General features: G+C 44.0%; 1 protein-coding gene across 2 annotated transcripts in view; it reads right to left on the reverse strand.

Moving 5' to 3' along the window:
* ENTREP1 (endosomal transmembrane epsin interactor 1) overlaps positions 1-17,156 on the reverse strand; it is a 64,554-nt gene that overhangs the window by 5,906 nt on the left and 41,492 nt on the right. For both annotated transcript variants that reach the window (XM_055311584.1, XM_055311585.1), the window contains exons 4-9: positions 9,795-9,923; positions 7,859-7,966; positions 7,637-7,770; positions 2,734-2,863; positions 2,484-2,562; positions 798-950 (exon numbers count right to left, since the gene is read on the reverse strand). In XM_055311584.1, the coding sequence (XP_055167559.1) occupies positions 798-950; positions 2,484-2,562; positions 2,734-2,863; positions 7,637-7,770; positions 7,859-7,966; positions 9,795-9,923 (733 nt within the window). The remainder of the gene's footprint in view (positions 1-797; positions 951-2,483; positions 2,563-2,733; positions 2,864-7,636; positions 7,771-7,858; positions 7,967-9,794; positions 9,924-17,156) is intronic.

The following is a 17,156-nucleotide window of genomic DNA, read 5'->3' on the forward strand; positions in this document are numbered from 1 at the left end:
GAGCTGGGTGAGAGCGTTTACAAAGTGGTCATTTGCACAGAGCTTGAGGAAAGCATAGGCACTTGTTAGAATAGGTCACAGAAAGGAGCCTCTGCTGGTGGAGTTACAGATTTTCATTTTCTTCCTTTATCTTTGTTTCCTTTACTTTTTTTTTTTTTTTTTTTACAATTTTCCAAAGGAAGAGCTATTTGGAGATGTTTGGGTATTCATGTATTCAGAAAAAGGACTCAATGTTATTTTAAGTTCTTAAAAGTTTTTTAATTTAAAATTATTCAAATAACGTCTATAACAAACTCCACACAGAGAGGGAGAGAATTGGAGTGTGAGTTTCACTCTATCTAAAGTTCTTAAAACAGGTCAGATTTAAATAACTCAACTACCCATACACAGTAAAAAATAAAATAAAAAGATAACTCAGATCATAAGGGGTAAAAAAAATAAAAAATATAGCCCTTTAACTTCTTCCTTGAGAAAGTTTATTTCCATAAGACTGTGAGCACCTAGAAATCAGAACGATGTTTGCATTATTTTCGTGTACCTAAAACACTATCATGTGCAACCAAATGCTTTTGCTGACAATGACTTCAAAAGAAAAAACTCTACCAGCCTTAAAAATTGTGGCAGGTGAATATTCTTAATGTGCATGTAGAATATTTTATTTTCCCAAGACCTCTTAACCTCTTTCAAGACCTCTCTCAAACCGCGGGGCAGTGGGCAGCCAGAGCCACCCGCTTTCACCTGACACCTTTGGGCAAACACGCATGATGCTGTGCAAAGAACGTGGTAAGTGACATCACCTCTCTCCACGGAATGGTGCAGCACAGGGTCGCTCCTCGATCTTGTCCTCAGGAGTGGGAAGACTCTCCGACTTCTCATGGGATGTAGCTGGTTTGCATCAGGAATTGAGATGGATGTGCTTTCTTCTCCAGGTGTGTTAGGAATGTCCTCACCTGTTTTTTTTTTTTTTTTTAAAGAAAAGAAACATAAATTATTTCACCAGCTGCTACCTTCAAAATGTTGGGTAGGAAATACCCGTGAGCCCAAACCTGCAGGGACAGGGGAATACAGTCAACCACATTTGCTCAGGCTGCTGGCCCCTTAAGTTTTTATTTCCCAGCACTATGGGAAACGCTGCCTCTCCAAACAACCCCTCTGAGCCTCAAACAAGCAAACAAAAAATTTTAAGTCCAAGAGCAAAATAAAGAAGCCTTGTCAAAATGTCAGGGTTTTTCTCTGCAAGTGCTTAGAATCTTCTCCAGGGAAGCATCCTAGTGCAGCACTGGAAAGCTCCTAGTCTGTTTTCCAGTTTCTGACAATGCAAGGTGAAGTGGGTGGATGATAACAGGTCAGGTGACTTCCCTGAGGGCTGCAGACCCAATGCAGGCAGAGGAGGTGTCAAGACCCAGAGTGTGAGCCAGGCTGTGAAAGTCCTGACGGCCAAGGGAAAGAGCCAGTGGCCGCTGACTGGATGGGTAAAACATTCAAGAAATGGACAACTTCTGCTCAGGACAATCAAATCACATCATTGGTAAGACTGGATCTGGGAAACTTTCTTAAGAAATGGAAGAACCACAAACATACTTAGGGAAGAGAACACTACTGCATTATTCTAAGATGTAAAGTGAACAGAACAGAAACTTGTTCCAAATGGTGCTGCTGAAAAATCACCACCATCAAAAATAGCTAGAGTGTTGATACATTATTTATCACCACTGCCATTTTGTGCTGGTGGACAGTTTTCCGGGCCATTTAAAACCTCTCCAAAGACAGAATGCTGTAATAATGTTCCCTTAAATGACAGGGATAACTGTAAACTGACTCTCATTTTTTGAAGCAGGACGGAAAACCAGCAATCACTACCCGTGAAGGCAGCATGGCCTGGACCCAAGGTTATCAATGACGGCACAATCTCACAGCAAATCACCTTACAATAAAAAAACTCCTTTTTCCCTTTATTTTTTTTAATTTTTATTTATTTATGATAGTCACACACAGAGAGAGAGAGAGAGGCAGAGACACAGGCAGAGGGAGAAGCAGGCTTCATGCACCGGGAGCCCGACACGGGATTCGATCCCGGGTCTCCAGGATCACGCCCTGGGCCAAAGGCAGGCGCTAAACCGCTGCGCCACCCAGGGTTCCCTCCTTTTTCCCTTTAAAATAGCCCATCTTATTTTAACAGGAAAAAGAAGATCTCAGGTGGGAAAACACAGGAAAGCCAAATTAAACTCTGTAATCCATTTCCCAGGTCCCTGAGAAGAGTCTGGTTACTCAGCAAAGATTCTGAGGCTATCTTTATTTCTGCTCACGTTATTATCTCCAAATTGCCAATGGCTGACAGTATTTTTACACCTGGAGAGAAGAATGTAATCTGAACCATTGGCTCCAAGTTATCTGACCTCCAACAATATATCATATAAGTCATTATTTCATGATGTTTTCCTCAAGTGAATCCTGAGTTTGGGCAGCAATCATGTATTTATTACCTTGCATCACTGGCACGCAGATCGGTTCCAAGGAGCTCATGGCACCTTCTGATCCTTCTGGCATATGGAGTGAAGATCCCTACATCACAGGAGAAAAGAGGGTTATTTTTTGATCTTCAACTCATCCCCGACCTGGACTCCACTCAACGTAAAAGCATGCTCAAGACTCAGACTCCCACTGCTCTCTGTAGGCCGTGCAGCTTTTTTTCTAACAGCAGTCAGTAAGCCAAAGAAGAACTACGGCCCGTACCTGTTCCTGGTCTGTGTGGCTCACCACAGCTTCATAAGGAGGCGGGGGGTCCAGGGGACAGAACACTTCCACACCTTTGATTCGTGCTCCATAGATGTGTGGGAGTGGAATGACATCACTGCCGAGCATCCTAGAAAAGCATCTTGGCATGAGGAAACACATCCTACAGACTGTGGGTCTGATGGTTCTTGCTTCCTTGTGATGGCTTCTGCCTCCGCAAGGTTACCTACTGACAGTGGGGGAGACCCTTCACCCCTCCTGACAGTCTCCTGACCCAGGAGCAGAGGAATAATCCAAGCAGATGGATTATTAATAATCAAAGCCTGCAGTTTCTTAGGCAAGAGAGAATGTATAAAATGCAATGCCATCATTTCTTTTGAATCCACTCTTCTAGTGCACCTGGGTGGCTCAGTGGTTGAGTGTCTGCCTTTGGCTCAGGTTGTGATCCCAGGGTCGTGGAATCGAGTCCCACATCTGACTCCCTGCATGGAGCCTGCCTCTCCCTCTGCCTGTGTCTCTGCCTCTGTTTCTATCTGTGTGTCTCTCATGAATAAATAAATAAAATCTTTAAAAAAAAATACAGGGAAGACCAGGAAACCTGTACTCAGGTCGTGGAATATCAGAGAATGAAAATAAGAGATACGAGCAAAAGTTTAATGTCTGTTCTTGAAATATGAAAAAGGGCATAAGCTGAAGGAGCCAGGTGAAGGATTCTGGGCCAGCCGCATGCAAGGGCTGCTTTTTTCAGAAAGGCGCTCTGTGGATTCACAGTGGTTTCATTTTATTCCTCTGCCCTTTTACAAAAACCGGCAGAGGAAACAAAGTTGAAAACGATGCGATGTTTTTTTTTTCCTAAAAGTAAAACCAGTGAGCCCTAGGGACTCCTTCTGTCCTCTACAGAGGGCTAGTCTTCAATCCCAAATTAGCATAACCTCCTGAGCCATCTCTCCAGCACTCCCAAATCCCTTGGCTTTCCCCTTCAGTCAACTCCCCGTGTTTCTCCACTGCTGTGTTCTCCCCAGGGAAGTGAATACCCCCAGCTTTGCTAGTTCATTTGTTAGCTCTGGTGGTCTCTGATATTCCCCCCTCAATGGCCACCTGTATGTTCACAGAGAAGAGAGGCTTGCTTGGGGCCAGGAGGTCAGAGGAACCACCTTCCACTTTAGATCTTAAACGACCATGGGATCCCTTTAAGAAGGAACACTGTGGGGGAGAGGAGGGCACATTTTCTCTAAAAGGACCACAAATGAATGGCTTCCTATGGTGGTCACTATAATGACCAAGAAAGCCTCCGTGTTACAGAAGATGCTTCTAGAAAAGAAAAGGAAAGTACCCTCCCTATTAGGCAGTTCTTATTTCACATCTTTTGGGTACACAGGGATCTGTGGGGAGCAGGGAACAGGTGTGCTATGTCCTGGCAGGTTTTTTCCTGATCCTTTACAGTCCCTCAACCCTAGCTAGGGGAGCAGAATCACCTGGGGAGGTCTGCAAACTATGGGAGACCCAGGCCTCGCCTCTAGAAATTCTGCTCCCTGCAGATAAAAAGAGATTTTTCTCTCTTAAAAAATCAGCTAAGCGGCCATGGGACACCACAGGTGAATGAGGAAGGAAGCTGGGCCTCAGAAATAGTAGGAGCCCTCCCACCCAGAATCATCCCAGAAAGAGACTCCAGAGCCTGGGCTCTTTCAAGTTCACCCCAAACTCTCCAGGAAACCATCAGCAGTTCATGCTCATAAGTACTGAGGATGGACAGGAAACCCAAACAAGTACACACAAAATGTGTTCTGCTGAAGCTGACCACTCAGCTTCGGCAGAACAAACTCAAACTCTCAAACTCACATGAGGTGGATACAGCAACTAAAACAAACAAAGAGTGGTCTTCCCTTGTGTCCTGGGAAGGTGTTGGGGTTACCGGGCTCTGGGGGCACAGGGTACAGAGTCACCCACCCACATAGCTTGGCTCATTTGGGTTTTGAACTTTGTTAGGAAAAGGAATGAGATTGTTATGTCCACCACCAAGAAATAAATTCGGTTTTCCATAATCTTCGTTTTCTGTAACACGTTATGTCCCCATGGTACAACCAGGTCCACAGTCACAGAATAGGCCAGAGGCTCCAACCAATTTTTGAGGATGGGGGTTGAGGGGAAGGCTCCCCTGGGGTCATGGAGGAGGAGTGTACAGTCCTGGCTGTCCCCACAAATCAAGTCACGAGGCAGAAACCCATCTTTGGACAGAAACCTTCACCGCAATCAGGTTTCTGTTTATGACAGTAATTTGAGAAGTCCTTTCTCAAGGAGGTACCAATGCACGAAGCAGCTGTATTTATAGAAGTTAAATAAATAAACCTCTCTGAGAGGTCATAGTACCTTGCAGGAAGTGGGGAGCTCCCATTGTGGGAAAACTCTTCACATAACCAGTCATGGAAATATTAAAGAAAGCATTCCTTATGATTCTTGCCTGCCTGCTTACAAGAAAGAATCACCAATCAGGGTCAAAGAGCTAGTGTCTATATCCACAAAGAGCTAGTGGATAGGTAAGAACCTAGCAAAGTTGGTCAAATGTAAAAATACCTTTGATACAATATGTATCTAAAGGTAAATAAATGTACCATTTTAACAGAGAAAGTGGCCAGCCATCTGATACTGGGAGAATTTCAGAAAATGAGGCTATTTGCCCACTGGAGATAAGATCTAGGCCTCCAGGTATATACTTTACACCTAGCAGTGTCTTCTTTCTCACAAGGATATATTACTTTAACATCCTCCCCCATGTTCCTTCTGGAAAGTTCTGAATGGTAAAGCCCTTGGTGAGTAAGAAGCTTGTCTGGCTTTGGCAAGGGGCAGTCTCAGGACTCAGAGGGACGAATCCAGGGATGCACCCACAGGCCAAAGAGTGGAAATACCCACACTGATCAGCATTACTGTGGAGAAGCCGAGAAGAGAAAGGGAAGAGAGAGGGGAAGGCGGGGGCAGGGCGGCCTGCAGGACACGCTGCCCAACAGCACGACTCCTACACACCCATGAGTCACTTACCCTTTCTGCCACTGCTGGAAATTAAATCTGTCTGTTGCCTCCTCTTAGGTCAACCAAGGGCTCACCTACAATCTCAGAGAGCCAATTAATTCTTCTCGAAGAGGACATTTCTCTTCCCAGCTATGAAATAACCGGCTTTTTTTTTTTTTTTTTTTTTACTGCCTTCCTATGTGTCCCTCTGCACACAGCCTGAGACCAGGCTAAGGTATGAGCAGAATATGTCTCTCTGGCTCCTGTTAATTCTTGGCTTATTTTCTAATAGACAAGGAAAGTCATCCTAGTCCCCGAAGCCTGGAAATTCCAGGACACTGCCCCCTGAACAATAGGGAGGCTGAATTGTGTCCACCCGCCCCCCCAACCCCCCATTCCCCTACCTCCACATCCCCATCGCCACCCCCACCCAGCAGCCAGCGCCTCCAGCTCTTTGGCCATCTCTAGGTCCCCCTGGGTGAGGTGGAGAGAGCGTGGAGGTGGGGTGTAGCTATGACTCTGAGCCACAAGTCAGGAAGATAACCCATGGAAAAGAACGCTAACAGGGTCTGGGTGGTAGCTCCCACTGGTGACCTGTTTCAAGGTCACACGGGGCCACCCTGAGCATTGGCAAGTGGATTCCCAAAAACCCCAAGCCTGGCACCACATGTGTCTGACAACTCTCCATGTATACCCTGGGGATTAAAAGTAGAAATTCTTGGCTCTCTGAATATCAAGCTAAAGACACTAGCCTTTCTTACAGAACCCAGAGATTTTCTTTTGGAAAGTGAAATATAATTTGCTTCTCCTTAACATTCAGCTTAAGATCACTTCCCCCACGAAGCCAACCCTGACTGGCTGACTCTTCCTTCAAGCTCTCCACAGCCCATTCACCATCATGGGTTAGGTGGTCCTCCTCTGTGCACTCAAGATCTCTCTTCTGAGAACTATTTTGATCCTTGCAACACTCATTTGTAATAATCTAGACTGTGAGCATACTGAGAGGGGAAGGAGGACAGTCTAAGTCACCTGGAATGTCAACAACCCATCACGGTGACTAGTACACAGCAGAGGACTGACTAAATGTTTGGTGAATGAATAAACAAAGTCTTTCTTTAGAGAGGTACAATTCTAGAAGTCTATAACTATCAGATGAACACACACAGCATTTCTTTCTGCAGATAGTAATTTCTGAGATTTAAGAAACAAATGATAAATTTTGAGCTAGAATCTGAAAAAGGAAATAAGTCTGATGTCTACTTTTTTCTAGACCAGGGAGAAGTCATGAATAATTAATCCTTTTTTAATGGCTGGGAAGAATGTCATGATTTGGGAACCTGCTGAGGGTGTTATAATGAACATCGATTAGGCCTGAGCGCGTTTCCAGGGCAACAGCAGCTCTCAATCAAGTCACCATACAGGTGGCTGTCTCACTGGGTATCAGTTTTCCTGGGAAGCTAATTGAAAAAGGGTATCCTCAGGTCAGGGTGGGACTTTCTTTGGTTTCATGCAGTTTAGCAGAAAAAAGAGCAGGGAGGTGGGGTAGAGACCCTGAAAAGGGCACCTGGGTGGCTCAGTGGTTGAGCATCTGTCTCAACCACTTGAAACTTTGGTCAGGTTGTGATCCCGGGATCCTGGGATCGAGTCCCACATCAGGCTCCCCACAGGGATCCTGGTTCTCCCTCTGCCTGAGTCTCTGCCTCTCTCTCTGTGTCTCTCAGTAATAAATTAATGAAATCTTATTTTTTAAGAAAGTTAAAGAAAATCCAGAAAAATGACGCAATCTGTCTAGACTTTGGGGAGAAGTGGGCTCATGCTGTGAGTCCTGGAAACCTTTCCATCTTCAGAACCAAGGGCACCTCACAGACAGCTTGGGGATGGGAGCTCTTGAGAAGGCTACCTGCGGTTCATCCGGGGCGTGCAGGAGTAAAATGTGGCGAAATAGGAAGGCGGGGGCGCCGGTGGCACAAAGTCATCAGGGTCAGGGAGCCGTCCGTGTTCTTCCACTTCCTCAGCAGAAATTTGGGACTCATCCTAATTAAACAGCACCTCTGTTAGTCAACAGCCTTCGAGACAAAGGCCCAATGGAACACGGTCAAGGCGCCACCTCGTATAGACTTACGATGCAGGATCTTCTGGCTGCAAATATCTGGAGGTAACGAAGGGCAGCTGCCACCAAGCAGACAGTGGTGGTCAGGGCATTCAAGGCACACAGGGCGAAAAGGACTTTCTAGAACAAGGAAACAGGAACACCACTGAGTACTTCAAAGCTGATGACCAGAAGGCAACAGAAGAACTTTTTAAATAATAATAATAATAATAATAATAATAATAATAATGTCCCAAGAAGGCAACTTTTATGGGGACATGCATGCCAAGGACTTTGATGTTTGGCTCATGGTAAGTGCCAGATAATTGCTGGTTATTAATATGACTCTCATGCAGGAAGGTATGCTTCCTCATTTTAAGAGCTTATCTTGGAAGCTTCCTGTCCCAGAAAGCGCCATCATTACAATTTTTCTTTTTTCAGGCATCAGAATATTGTCTGGAAGCGTTCCTTCCAGGAGTGTCTCTTCTGAAGTTGGTGTCTCCAATGACACCGATCCCCAGCCTCCCCCTCCTGCAGCCTCCTCCCCACCAGGACTGCGAACTGTTCTATCTTTGGCCACTGATTCTATTTCGGGAGTGACTGGCAGAGCTGCCCTGGGCACCGAACGATGACAGTGCAGGGGGCAGGCCAGCCAGGGCATAGAGAGGGTGTCTCTTCTCTAAAGCCACGTCTCAAAATAGCAGTCAAGACAATTCCAACAGTTTCTGTTGCTCCTTAGTCCTGGCTCCTTAGTGAGGCTTTCCCCAAGGGGGGTCTTGGCTCAGAAAGTTTGGGGGTGACTCAACTACCAGAAATCCAGAAGCCAAAGATAGAAGGCTACTTTTACATTCTACACAATTCAGGGAGCTGGCAGCCAAGAGATTCCTCCTTCAAACAAAACACAAACCCAAAACAAAGATCTGAAGAAAGCCTTCAAGTGAGGGATTATCCAAAAGCTAATACCTCAGGGTTCACCAACTGATCTTGTCACTCACTGGGCTAAGGAGCCCTAAGTCAGCACTCAACTTTTATCCAATGTCCTAATAAAGGGTAATTTTGTACTTCTCTGCAACTGGTATTTATTTTTAATCCCCCGCTTGTTATAGTGCTGCCTATGAAATGAGAGGTAAGGTGCATGAATTGCAGGACTCCTGGGTGGCTCAGTGGTTGAGCATCTGCCTTTGGCTCAGGTCATGATCCTGGGATCCTGGGATCGTGTACCCCATCGGGCTTCCCGCAGGGAGTCTGCTTCTCCCTCTGCCTGTGTTTCTGCCTCTGTGTGTCTCTCATGAATAAACAAATAAAATCTTAAAAAAAAAAGTGCATGAATTTCCCTTGGATTTACTAACGGATATCTCTCCTAAGCCTCTGTGTCCTGGCTCGGCAGCACCCAACAGCCCTGGGGAATCACTGAAGCCAACAAAGGAGCAGCAGAACAAGGACAAATGGGCATGCAGTTTAAAGGTTTTGCTCAGAGCAAGGTTGCCCGGCTGGCTTAGTCAGTAGAGCATGCGACTCTTAATCTCAGGGTTGTGAGTTCAAGTCTTATGTGGGTATGAAGCCAACTTTAAAAAACAAAGTGAAGAAAAAAAAAAAGTGAAGGTTTTGCTAAAAGCTGCATCATGTATGTGTAGCTACACTGTGTGTGTGTGTGAATATACATGTATATAAAAATATTTACACACACATGCATATGTATATACTTAGACTCCTTTACATTTTTTGCTATCTTATAATTCTTTAACACAAAGAAAGCCATCCGTTCGTCATTTAGGAGGACACACAGTAATCTGTGCTTCCTCCTGAAGTCATTCTGTCTCTGGGTCACCAATGACGGTTAGCTCCTATCTGCTTTCAGCAGCCCACTTGTTTGAAAGAGGTAACCAAGTGGGAATATTTCCACTAACTTTCCCTTCTTTGAGGGCTCTAGCATGTAGTTACTGACAGGGGTGGAATCCATTCGAAGTACCTTAAGTAGAAGGTGAACAGCACTACAAGGCTGGACGGGAAAGAGTTTCAAGGCATTTTCTTTGTCTGTGCATTTGGCTGGTTGAAATTCTTCACAACAGAAGCAAATCTTGCCTTCACCCAGGTCCACCTTAAGGGGGAAAAGGCAGAACCAGAACTTAATTATGAAGAATAAATACACAGGATACACATTGGAGCACCCACCATACAGGATGAGATACAGCAGGGTTCCATGCCGGGTGGTGTCTGTATCTGCCAGGATCGGCTCAGGTGTGCTGTTATAACAACAAGGTTATTTCTAGAATCTGCTAAGGCCTGCTGCAGGTCAGCCAGGAGCTCTGCTCATCATAGTTCATGAAGGACCCAGGTTGATGAAGCACCTACCGGCTCAGGATTGATAGACCGTGGTGCCAGAGAGGTGGAGAGCATGTGATAAAATGCACACTGGAGCTTAAAGTGGGCTTGCCAGATAAAGTATAAGACACCTGGTAAATTTGAGTCCAAATAAATAACATCATTTCATTTTTTAGTATAATCGTGTCTTAAATTATTGCATGAGATATGTTTTGTAGTAAAACAACAACAAAAAAACAATTAGCTGTTTATTTGAAATTCAGATTTAATTGGATGCCTTGTGTTTTTACTTATTAAATCTCATAACTCTAGCTTAAATCTTTAAGTGTGTGCTTTCGGCTCAGGTCATGATCCTGGGGTTCTGGGATCAAGCCCTGCATCAGGCTTCCTGCTCAGCGGGTGCCTGCTTCTCCCTCTCCCTATGCAGCTCCCCCTGCTCTCTCTCTCTCTCTCTCTCTCAAATAAATAAAATATTCTAATCAATCAATCTTCCTCTTGAAAGTGACACTCATCATTTTAGCTCACATTTCATTGCCAAAGCTAATCTTATGGCCCTACCTAACTCCAAGAGGACAAGGAAGTTCAAGCTGCCATATGTCTCTGAGAACCCCAGGGTGTACCTAGCAAACAGTAGCCCTAAACCATGCAGGCTTAAAGAGATTTCTCAGCTGACATATCCAATGTGATTTGAAGTGATAACATCGGTGATGAGTAATCTCGTATTTGTACTGAAATGTTTTTGCAAACGTTTGGCCACTTTTCAAAGTTTCCCTTGAATCAAGGTATGAAAATAGGCAATACCTGGTGTTGGCTAATTAAGACCCATAATGTGGGAGCAGAGGTTCATTTTTATTTGCTCTGCCTCTTCAGCTATTGGAGTTGGCTATTCAAACTTTTGGCTAAAGAAAAAAAATACCATGCCTCTTTCATCCTTGTTAAATTAATTAGGCAGCTTTGACGTCACTAGTTGCAAAATTCTTCAGGAATCTTTTAAGAATAACTGAACATCTACAATGTTTGAGTTACTTAAGCAAAAAAGAGTCTTTTTTTCTTATTGAATCAAGAATTTTACCTTCTAACCAAACCTACCCTCTACTTACCCTCTAGTAACAAGCTTATGGTATTTTTCCAAATCTGGAGAAAACATAGTTCCTTGTAATAGAAGTTGATTAGGAAGCAAAGAGAAAAATTTCTACTAAAGAGGACATATTTTTTCTTTTTTTTTTTTTGGTTTGGTTTTCTCTTTCTTTGGATGTGAAACTTACATACACACACACACAAAAAAAATCACATACACAAGTCTTAAGCACACCATTTGCAGAATTTTAAGCAACGCATACCCCTGTGCACCCCAAGCCCTTATGAACATACAGAACACAGTGTCACCACAGAAAAGTCCATCCTGCCCTTCCCCATCAATCCCTACCTCTACCCCTCTTACAGGCAAATGCTGTTTTGATTTTTTTCCACATGGATTTGTTTTGCCTCTTCCAAAACTCCATGGATCCTATAACATTTTGTACTCTGTGTCCCTAAACCACACTGAAAGGGATGCATTATGATATCAAACACCGATGCCTAGATTTTGATATTAATTCTGCCTCTGATACAAAGAATCACAACAACCAGAGTTACCTCGAGGGACTCCATCTCTATCCATTCATTTCCACTTGGTTTCTGTCCATTCCTGGTTTGCCCACAGAGACCCTTATCTCAACAGTGTCCCCACACCTAGTTCCACAATCCAACCCCCAGACACATGCAAAAGCAAAAGGCTATCTGTGTTTGATTTTTTCTTCCATCATCTCACATTTTTTTGAAGGTACATCCTGCTGCTAATATCTACACTAGATTTTTACCTTCTAAGGGAAAAACTACTGTGGCCATTCAGGCAGGATTTCTCTAGGCAGGGTCTGGGCAGGAGGGATCTTACTTCCTCTCAGGGATCACTGCCTTTCTCTTAGCCCCTCTTCCATTAATTACTAAGAGTCCTTACACCGGGCTAAATTCAGCCAGTGTTACTCCCAATGGGCTTCTTCCTTTAAAGTCCAGCTGAGAATGTAATAGTAAGACAATTATTTAGTAGTTACAGATAAGCAGCCATAGAGTTGCTACAGTTGGTTCATGTACACAAGACCCTTGCCCTCCCAAACACCAACCATGCTCACTTTTCTCAATACCATGCAGCGCTGGTTTCTATTTCTTTACCTAGGTAAGCTTCCAAACCTTACCTAATGATTCTGCTTCCCCCCAGGTAATACTCTGTGTCATCTTACAAGGTACTCCCCATCCCACTGGAGTCCACTCTTGGTCCAAGGCCTTCCATGGAGGGAAAAAACAGGCCTGTGTGGGCTGCACACACAGCAGCAGCATTGTTTATGCATAGCCAGACTTCAATGTATATTGGCTCTCCAGAACTTCTGGGGAAGGGGTGGGGGAGGGGGGCAGGGGAGGCCATGGTGAGCTGGTCCGGATGGAACAATTTTCCAGATGGGTGAAGGTTAATCTCTTTACACAAGGCTTTTGGAAAGTTTAATCATTATCCAAATAAAAATGAATATTTGGCTGAGCCCAGCTGACACAGCAGCCCTGAGGCTCTGTACAAAATGGTGCCAGGCAATGGGGCATTTTATATTTCTTGTTCTTTCTGCTCCTGACCCTTCGCCTCCCTTCTTAATCCAGGCTCTACCCCAATGTTTCTGCAAAGCTATTCCAACTTCTCTTCGATCTCTTTAACTATCCACAGACAACCCTGTACAAGGCTCTACATGAAAACCATCCACCCTTCAACCTTGATACTATTTCCTGATACCACTAGACCCTCCCCTCCCTCTCCTTATCACCACTATTGTGGTTCTCCACTATGACTGCTCATTAGAATCTTCAAGGAAGGGACGCCTGGGTGGCTCAGTGGTGGAAGTCTGCCTTTGCTTCAGGGGGTGATCCCGGGGTCCTGGGATCGAGTCCCACATCAGGCTCCCCGCAGGGAGTATGCTTCTCCCTCTGCCTCTCTCTCTGTACCTCTCATTAATAAGTAAAATCCTTAAAAAAGAAAAAGAAACTTAAAGGAAGCTTTTTAAAAACCAGGACACCATCTCTGGCGACAAGGGAACTATAACGATATAACGATGAGCTCTTACACTGGCCCCATCAGAATGACAAATGTCAGGGAGGAAATGCTTGCTGCTGGAGGAGCATCACCAGTACCAATGTAAGTTGAACCCTTTAATAAGGGAACTGGCCATATATTTTAAATTAAAAATACTTATTCCCCACCCACATTGGGAAACTGGTTAGCAGTTTCTTATAAAGTTAGACAGACATACATTTACCACATGACTGAGCAAACACCACACCCACTTATTTACTCAAGAGAAATGATAATGGGCCCACAAGAAAAACCACAACTATACAAAAATGTTTACAAGGGTTCTGTACATAATACCCCCGAACTGGAAACAATGGAAATGTCCATCAACAGGAGAGTGGATTAAACAGTGATATTTTTATGCAATGAAATACTGATGTGAAAAAAAAAAGCAAGCAACTGATACAACATAAAATTATACATGAATCTCAAAAATGTTATCCTGAGCAAAATAAGACAGAGACAAAAAGGTACATACTCTTTGACTCCATTTGGGTGAAATCCAAGGACGGGCAAAACTAATGGTCTAGATCTTGTTTGGGGTGTACACATGAGTGTATACATTTATCAGGATGAAGGTATACATTAGTCAAAACTCAGTGAACTGCACACTTAAGATCTGTGCATTTCATCGTAAATTTTACCACCATTTTTAAAAATGCTCAACCACTGAGCCACCCAGGTGGCCCCTGTTGCTCTTTCTTAACACTCTTTACAAAGTTTTCTGATTTTGTCACCCCTTTGCTTAATAACCTTACATGATGGGATCCCAGGCTCACAGCCTTTTCTGGTTTTTAAGGTTCTCTGAAATTCCCCCTTGTCTTCCCCACTCCTGGAGGCAGCTCATGCTCCCTATCATTGCTTCAAAGCCTGCCTGGCATCGCCCTACTTTTATACTTTGAACAACACCATCTCTCCCCTAAATTCCCTATCCCTCATTCCTTGTTCTTCCAAGTGATAACAGTCCTGTACAGCTGTATTCAGAGATTATCTCCTTCAGAAAACAGTCCCTGAACCCCCTGTGGAAAGATGATTTTCCACAATGTCCTCTACGTACATTTCTCAGGCGTTTATCCTTTTTGTTTTTGGATCCCGGGGTCCTGGGATCAAGTCTTGCATCAGGCTCCCCATGGGGAGCCTTTTCCTCTGCCTATGTCTCTGTCTCTCATGAATAAATAAATAACATCTTTAAAAAAAACACACATTCAAACACCAAAGGTTTGAATGTGTGTAATTTTTAAAAAATGAGACAGAAGAAAAAATACACCTTCCCACCAGGAATGATCTCTGATCTGGGAGCTTCCTCCACCTAGGGAAAAGCGCCCTGGGAGATATGCAGGATGGTATGCGTGGCTACATGTTTTTCAGCGGTCCAAACCCAAACCACCCCAGACAATAAGGTAATGGAGAACTAACCTGTTCAAAACAAGAATGTTAGACCTGTAAGTAGGAAAAACAGTATGTAGGGCAATAGATATAAAAGTTCCACTTTTGGAAAATAAATCATGATTAGGTTCACCTCCTACACATTTATGTAAGATAATATAAGTGTGAACACATGGAGCTTGTTAGCAGAGATTTGGGGTGACTGGCATGGTGGGGAGGGAATGAGGAAAGTTTCCCCTTCCCCAAAAACCTCCACTTGTCAAATAGCCTTCCTAATAAAAAATAGCAATTATGATATGGTCCCAGTGATGGAAATTATGTGTTTTTATCCATAAAGAGGTACCCCAAAAATCTGTCAAATGGTTAACCATGCTTACCCAGAAGAGTGGATTTCAAATGATTTTTTTGTCTTGTCCTATACTTTTATGACTTGTTCAAATTTTTACAGTTTTATAATCAGAAACAATCACGGAGTTGGTTTTGTGGTGGGAAAAAAAGATTTAATTAAAAATACACTTAAAAATATAAAAACATACGGACGTCTAGGCCCCCTCTCCAGGCCATTTGAGAATCTCTGGGAATCTCTGGGGCCCCAATTCGGGTGTTCTTGGCAAAGTTTCCCCAGGTGAGTCTATTAGACACCCATGGTAGAGAACCATAGAATTTCTCAGAAAAGCCCATTAAAGATACCCTTGATCCATTGCAATCTGGCTTCTGCTTTTTCCAAAGCCACCAGGGCTAATTCCCCATCACTCTGACCTGAGTCCTGTCCTGTCTTGGGCTCTACTACTCCCCTCATTTATTCATCATTCAAGGTATTTATTCAAATACCTATATTCCAGGTAACCTCTCCTTATCTTCCCCCAGATATAAGCCCTTCTTCTTGTGCATGACCCGAGCATTGTCTCTTACTCTGACGACCAAACCCAGTGGATCTACTTGTGGTTGGGCACGTATTCATTCCATCCACAGAAGTTACCGAAGCATTTGCTGTACTTATCCCATTCCTCTTGCACGTGATAAACTTCCAGGTCCAGAAAGAGGTCTTACTTTGCCTTTCTACTCTCAGCAGCCTCTAATCAGAGTCTGGACATAGAGATGCTCCAATTTTGCCAAACCATCTTCCAATATACTGTGACTTTTCACTTCCAGCCTGTGCCTGTTCTCTTTGCCCCTTCTAGTTTGCTGTGTGATTAGTAACTGGAAAACCAAACTTGGTTCAACATTTCTTTTTCTGGAACTCTGTATGTTAAGGGGTGGGAGGCAACGCAGGGGGCCATTAGGAACTTTCAAAATAACAGAGAAGCAGACACTGCCCTTGGGGGGATACCAGCTCAGAAGAACAGAGAAGATAGGTGTATGGAGGTCTCTAGCCCAAAAAACGAAAAGGATAAATGCCTGAGAGATGTACATAGAGGACATTGTGGAAAATCATCTTTCCACAGGGGGTTCAGGGACTTTTTCTGAAGGAGATAATCTCTGAATGCAGCTGTACAGGACTGTTATCACTTGGAAGAACAAGGAATGAGGGATAGGGAATTTAGGGGAGAGATGGTGTTGTTCAAAGTATAAAAGTAGGGCGATGCCAGGCAGGCTTTGAAGCAATGATAGGGAGCATGAGCTGCCTCCAGGAGTGGGGAAGACAAGGGGGAATTTCAGAGAACCTTAAAAACCAGAAAAGGCTGTGAGCCTGGGATCCCATCATGTAAGGTTATTAAGCAAAGGGGTGACAAAATCAGAAAACTTTGTAAAGGAGTGTTAAGAAAGAGCAACAGGGGCCACCTGGGTGGCTCAGTGGTCGAGCATCTGCCTTTGGATCAGGTCATGATCTCAGCTCCTGCAGGGAGCCTGCTTCTCCCTCTGCCTATGTCTCTACCTCTCCCTCTCTGTGTCTCTTATGAGTAAGTAAATTTTTAAAATCTTAAGAAAAAGAAAGAAAGAAAGAAAGAAAGAAAGAAAGAAAGAAAGAAAGAAAGAAAAGAAAAGAAAAGAAAAGAAAAGAAAGAAAAGAAAAGAAAAGAAAAGAAAAGAAAAGAAAAGAAAAGAAAAGAAAAGAAAAGAAAAAGCAACAGGTTTGTGGTGAGTCCCTGAAGAATTCTCCTACTGGGGAAGGCCAGGGCTTAAAGCATTTTAAGAAATGCAGCACCACCTCCACTTGCACCCTCCTGCTTTCCAAGGGGTAACAATGCCTTGTCACCAAGTTCCAAATAGATGAGATTGACTACAACTTCTCAAGAGTCCATTTCTTTTGCTTTGTGCCACAGGGAGGTATCTGTCACTGAGAAGTCCTTTTATTTTATTTTTTAAAAAAGATTTTATTTATTCATTCATAGAAACACAGAGAGAGAGGCAGAGGGAGAAGCAGGCTCCATGCGAGGAGCCCGATGTAGGACTCGATTCCAGGACTCCAGGATCGCGCCCTGGGCCAAAGGCAGGCGCCAAACCGCCGAGCCACCCAGGGATCCCCAAGAAGTC

The sequence above is a fragment of the Nyctereutes procyonoides genome, unplaced genomic scaffold (genome assembly GCF_905146905.1).
Source record: "Nyctereutes procyonoides isolate TBG_1078 unplaced genomic scaffold, NYPRO_anot_genome, whole genome shotgun sequence".
Lineage (NCBI taxonomy): Eukaryota > Metazoa > Chordata > Mammalia > Carnivora > Canidae > Nyctereutes > Nyctereutes procyonoides.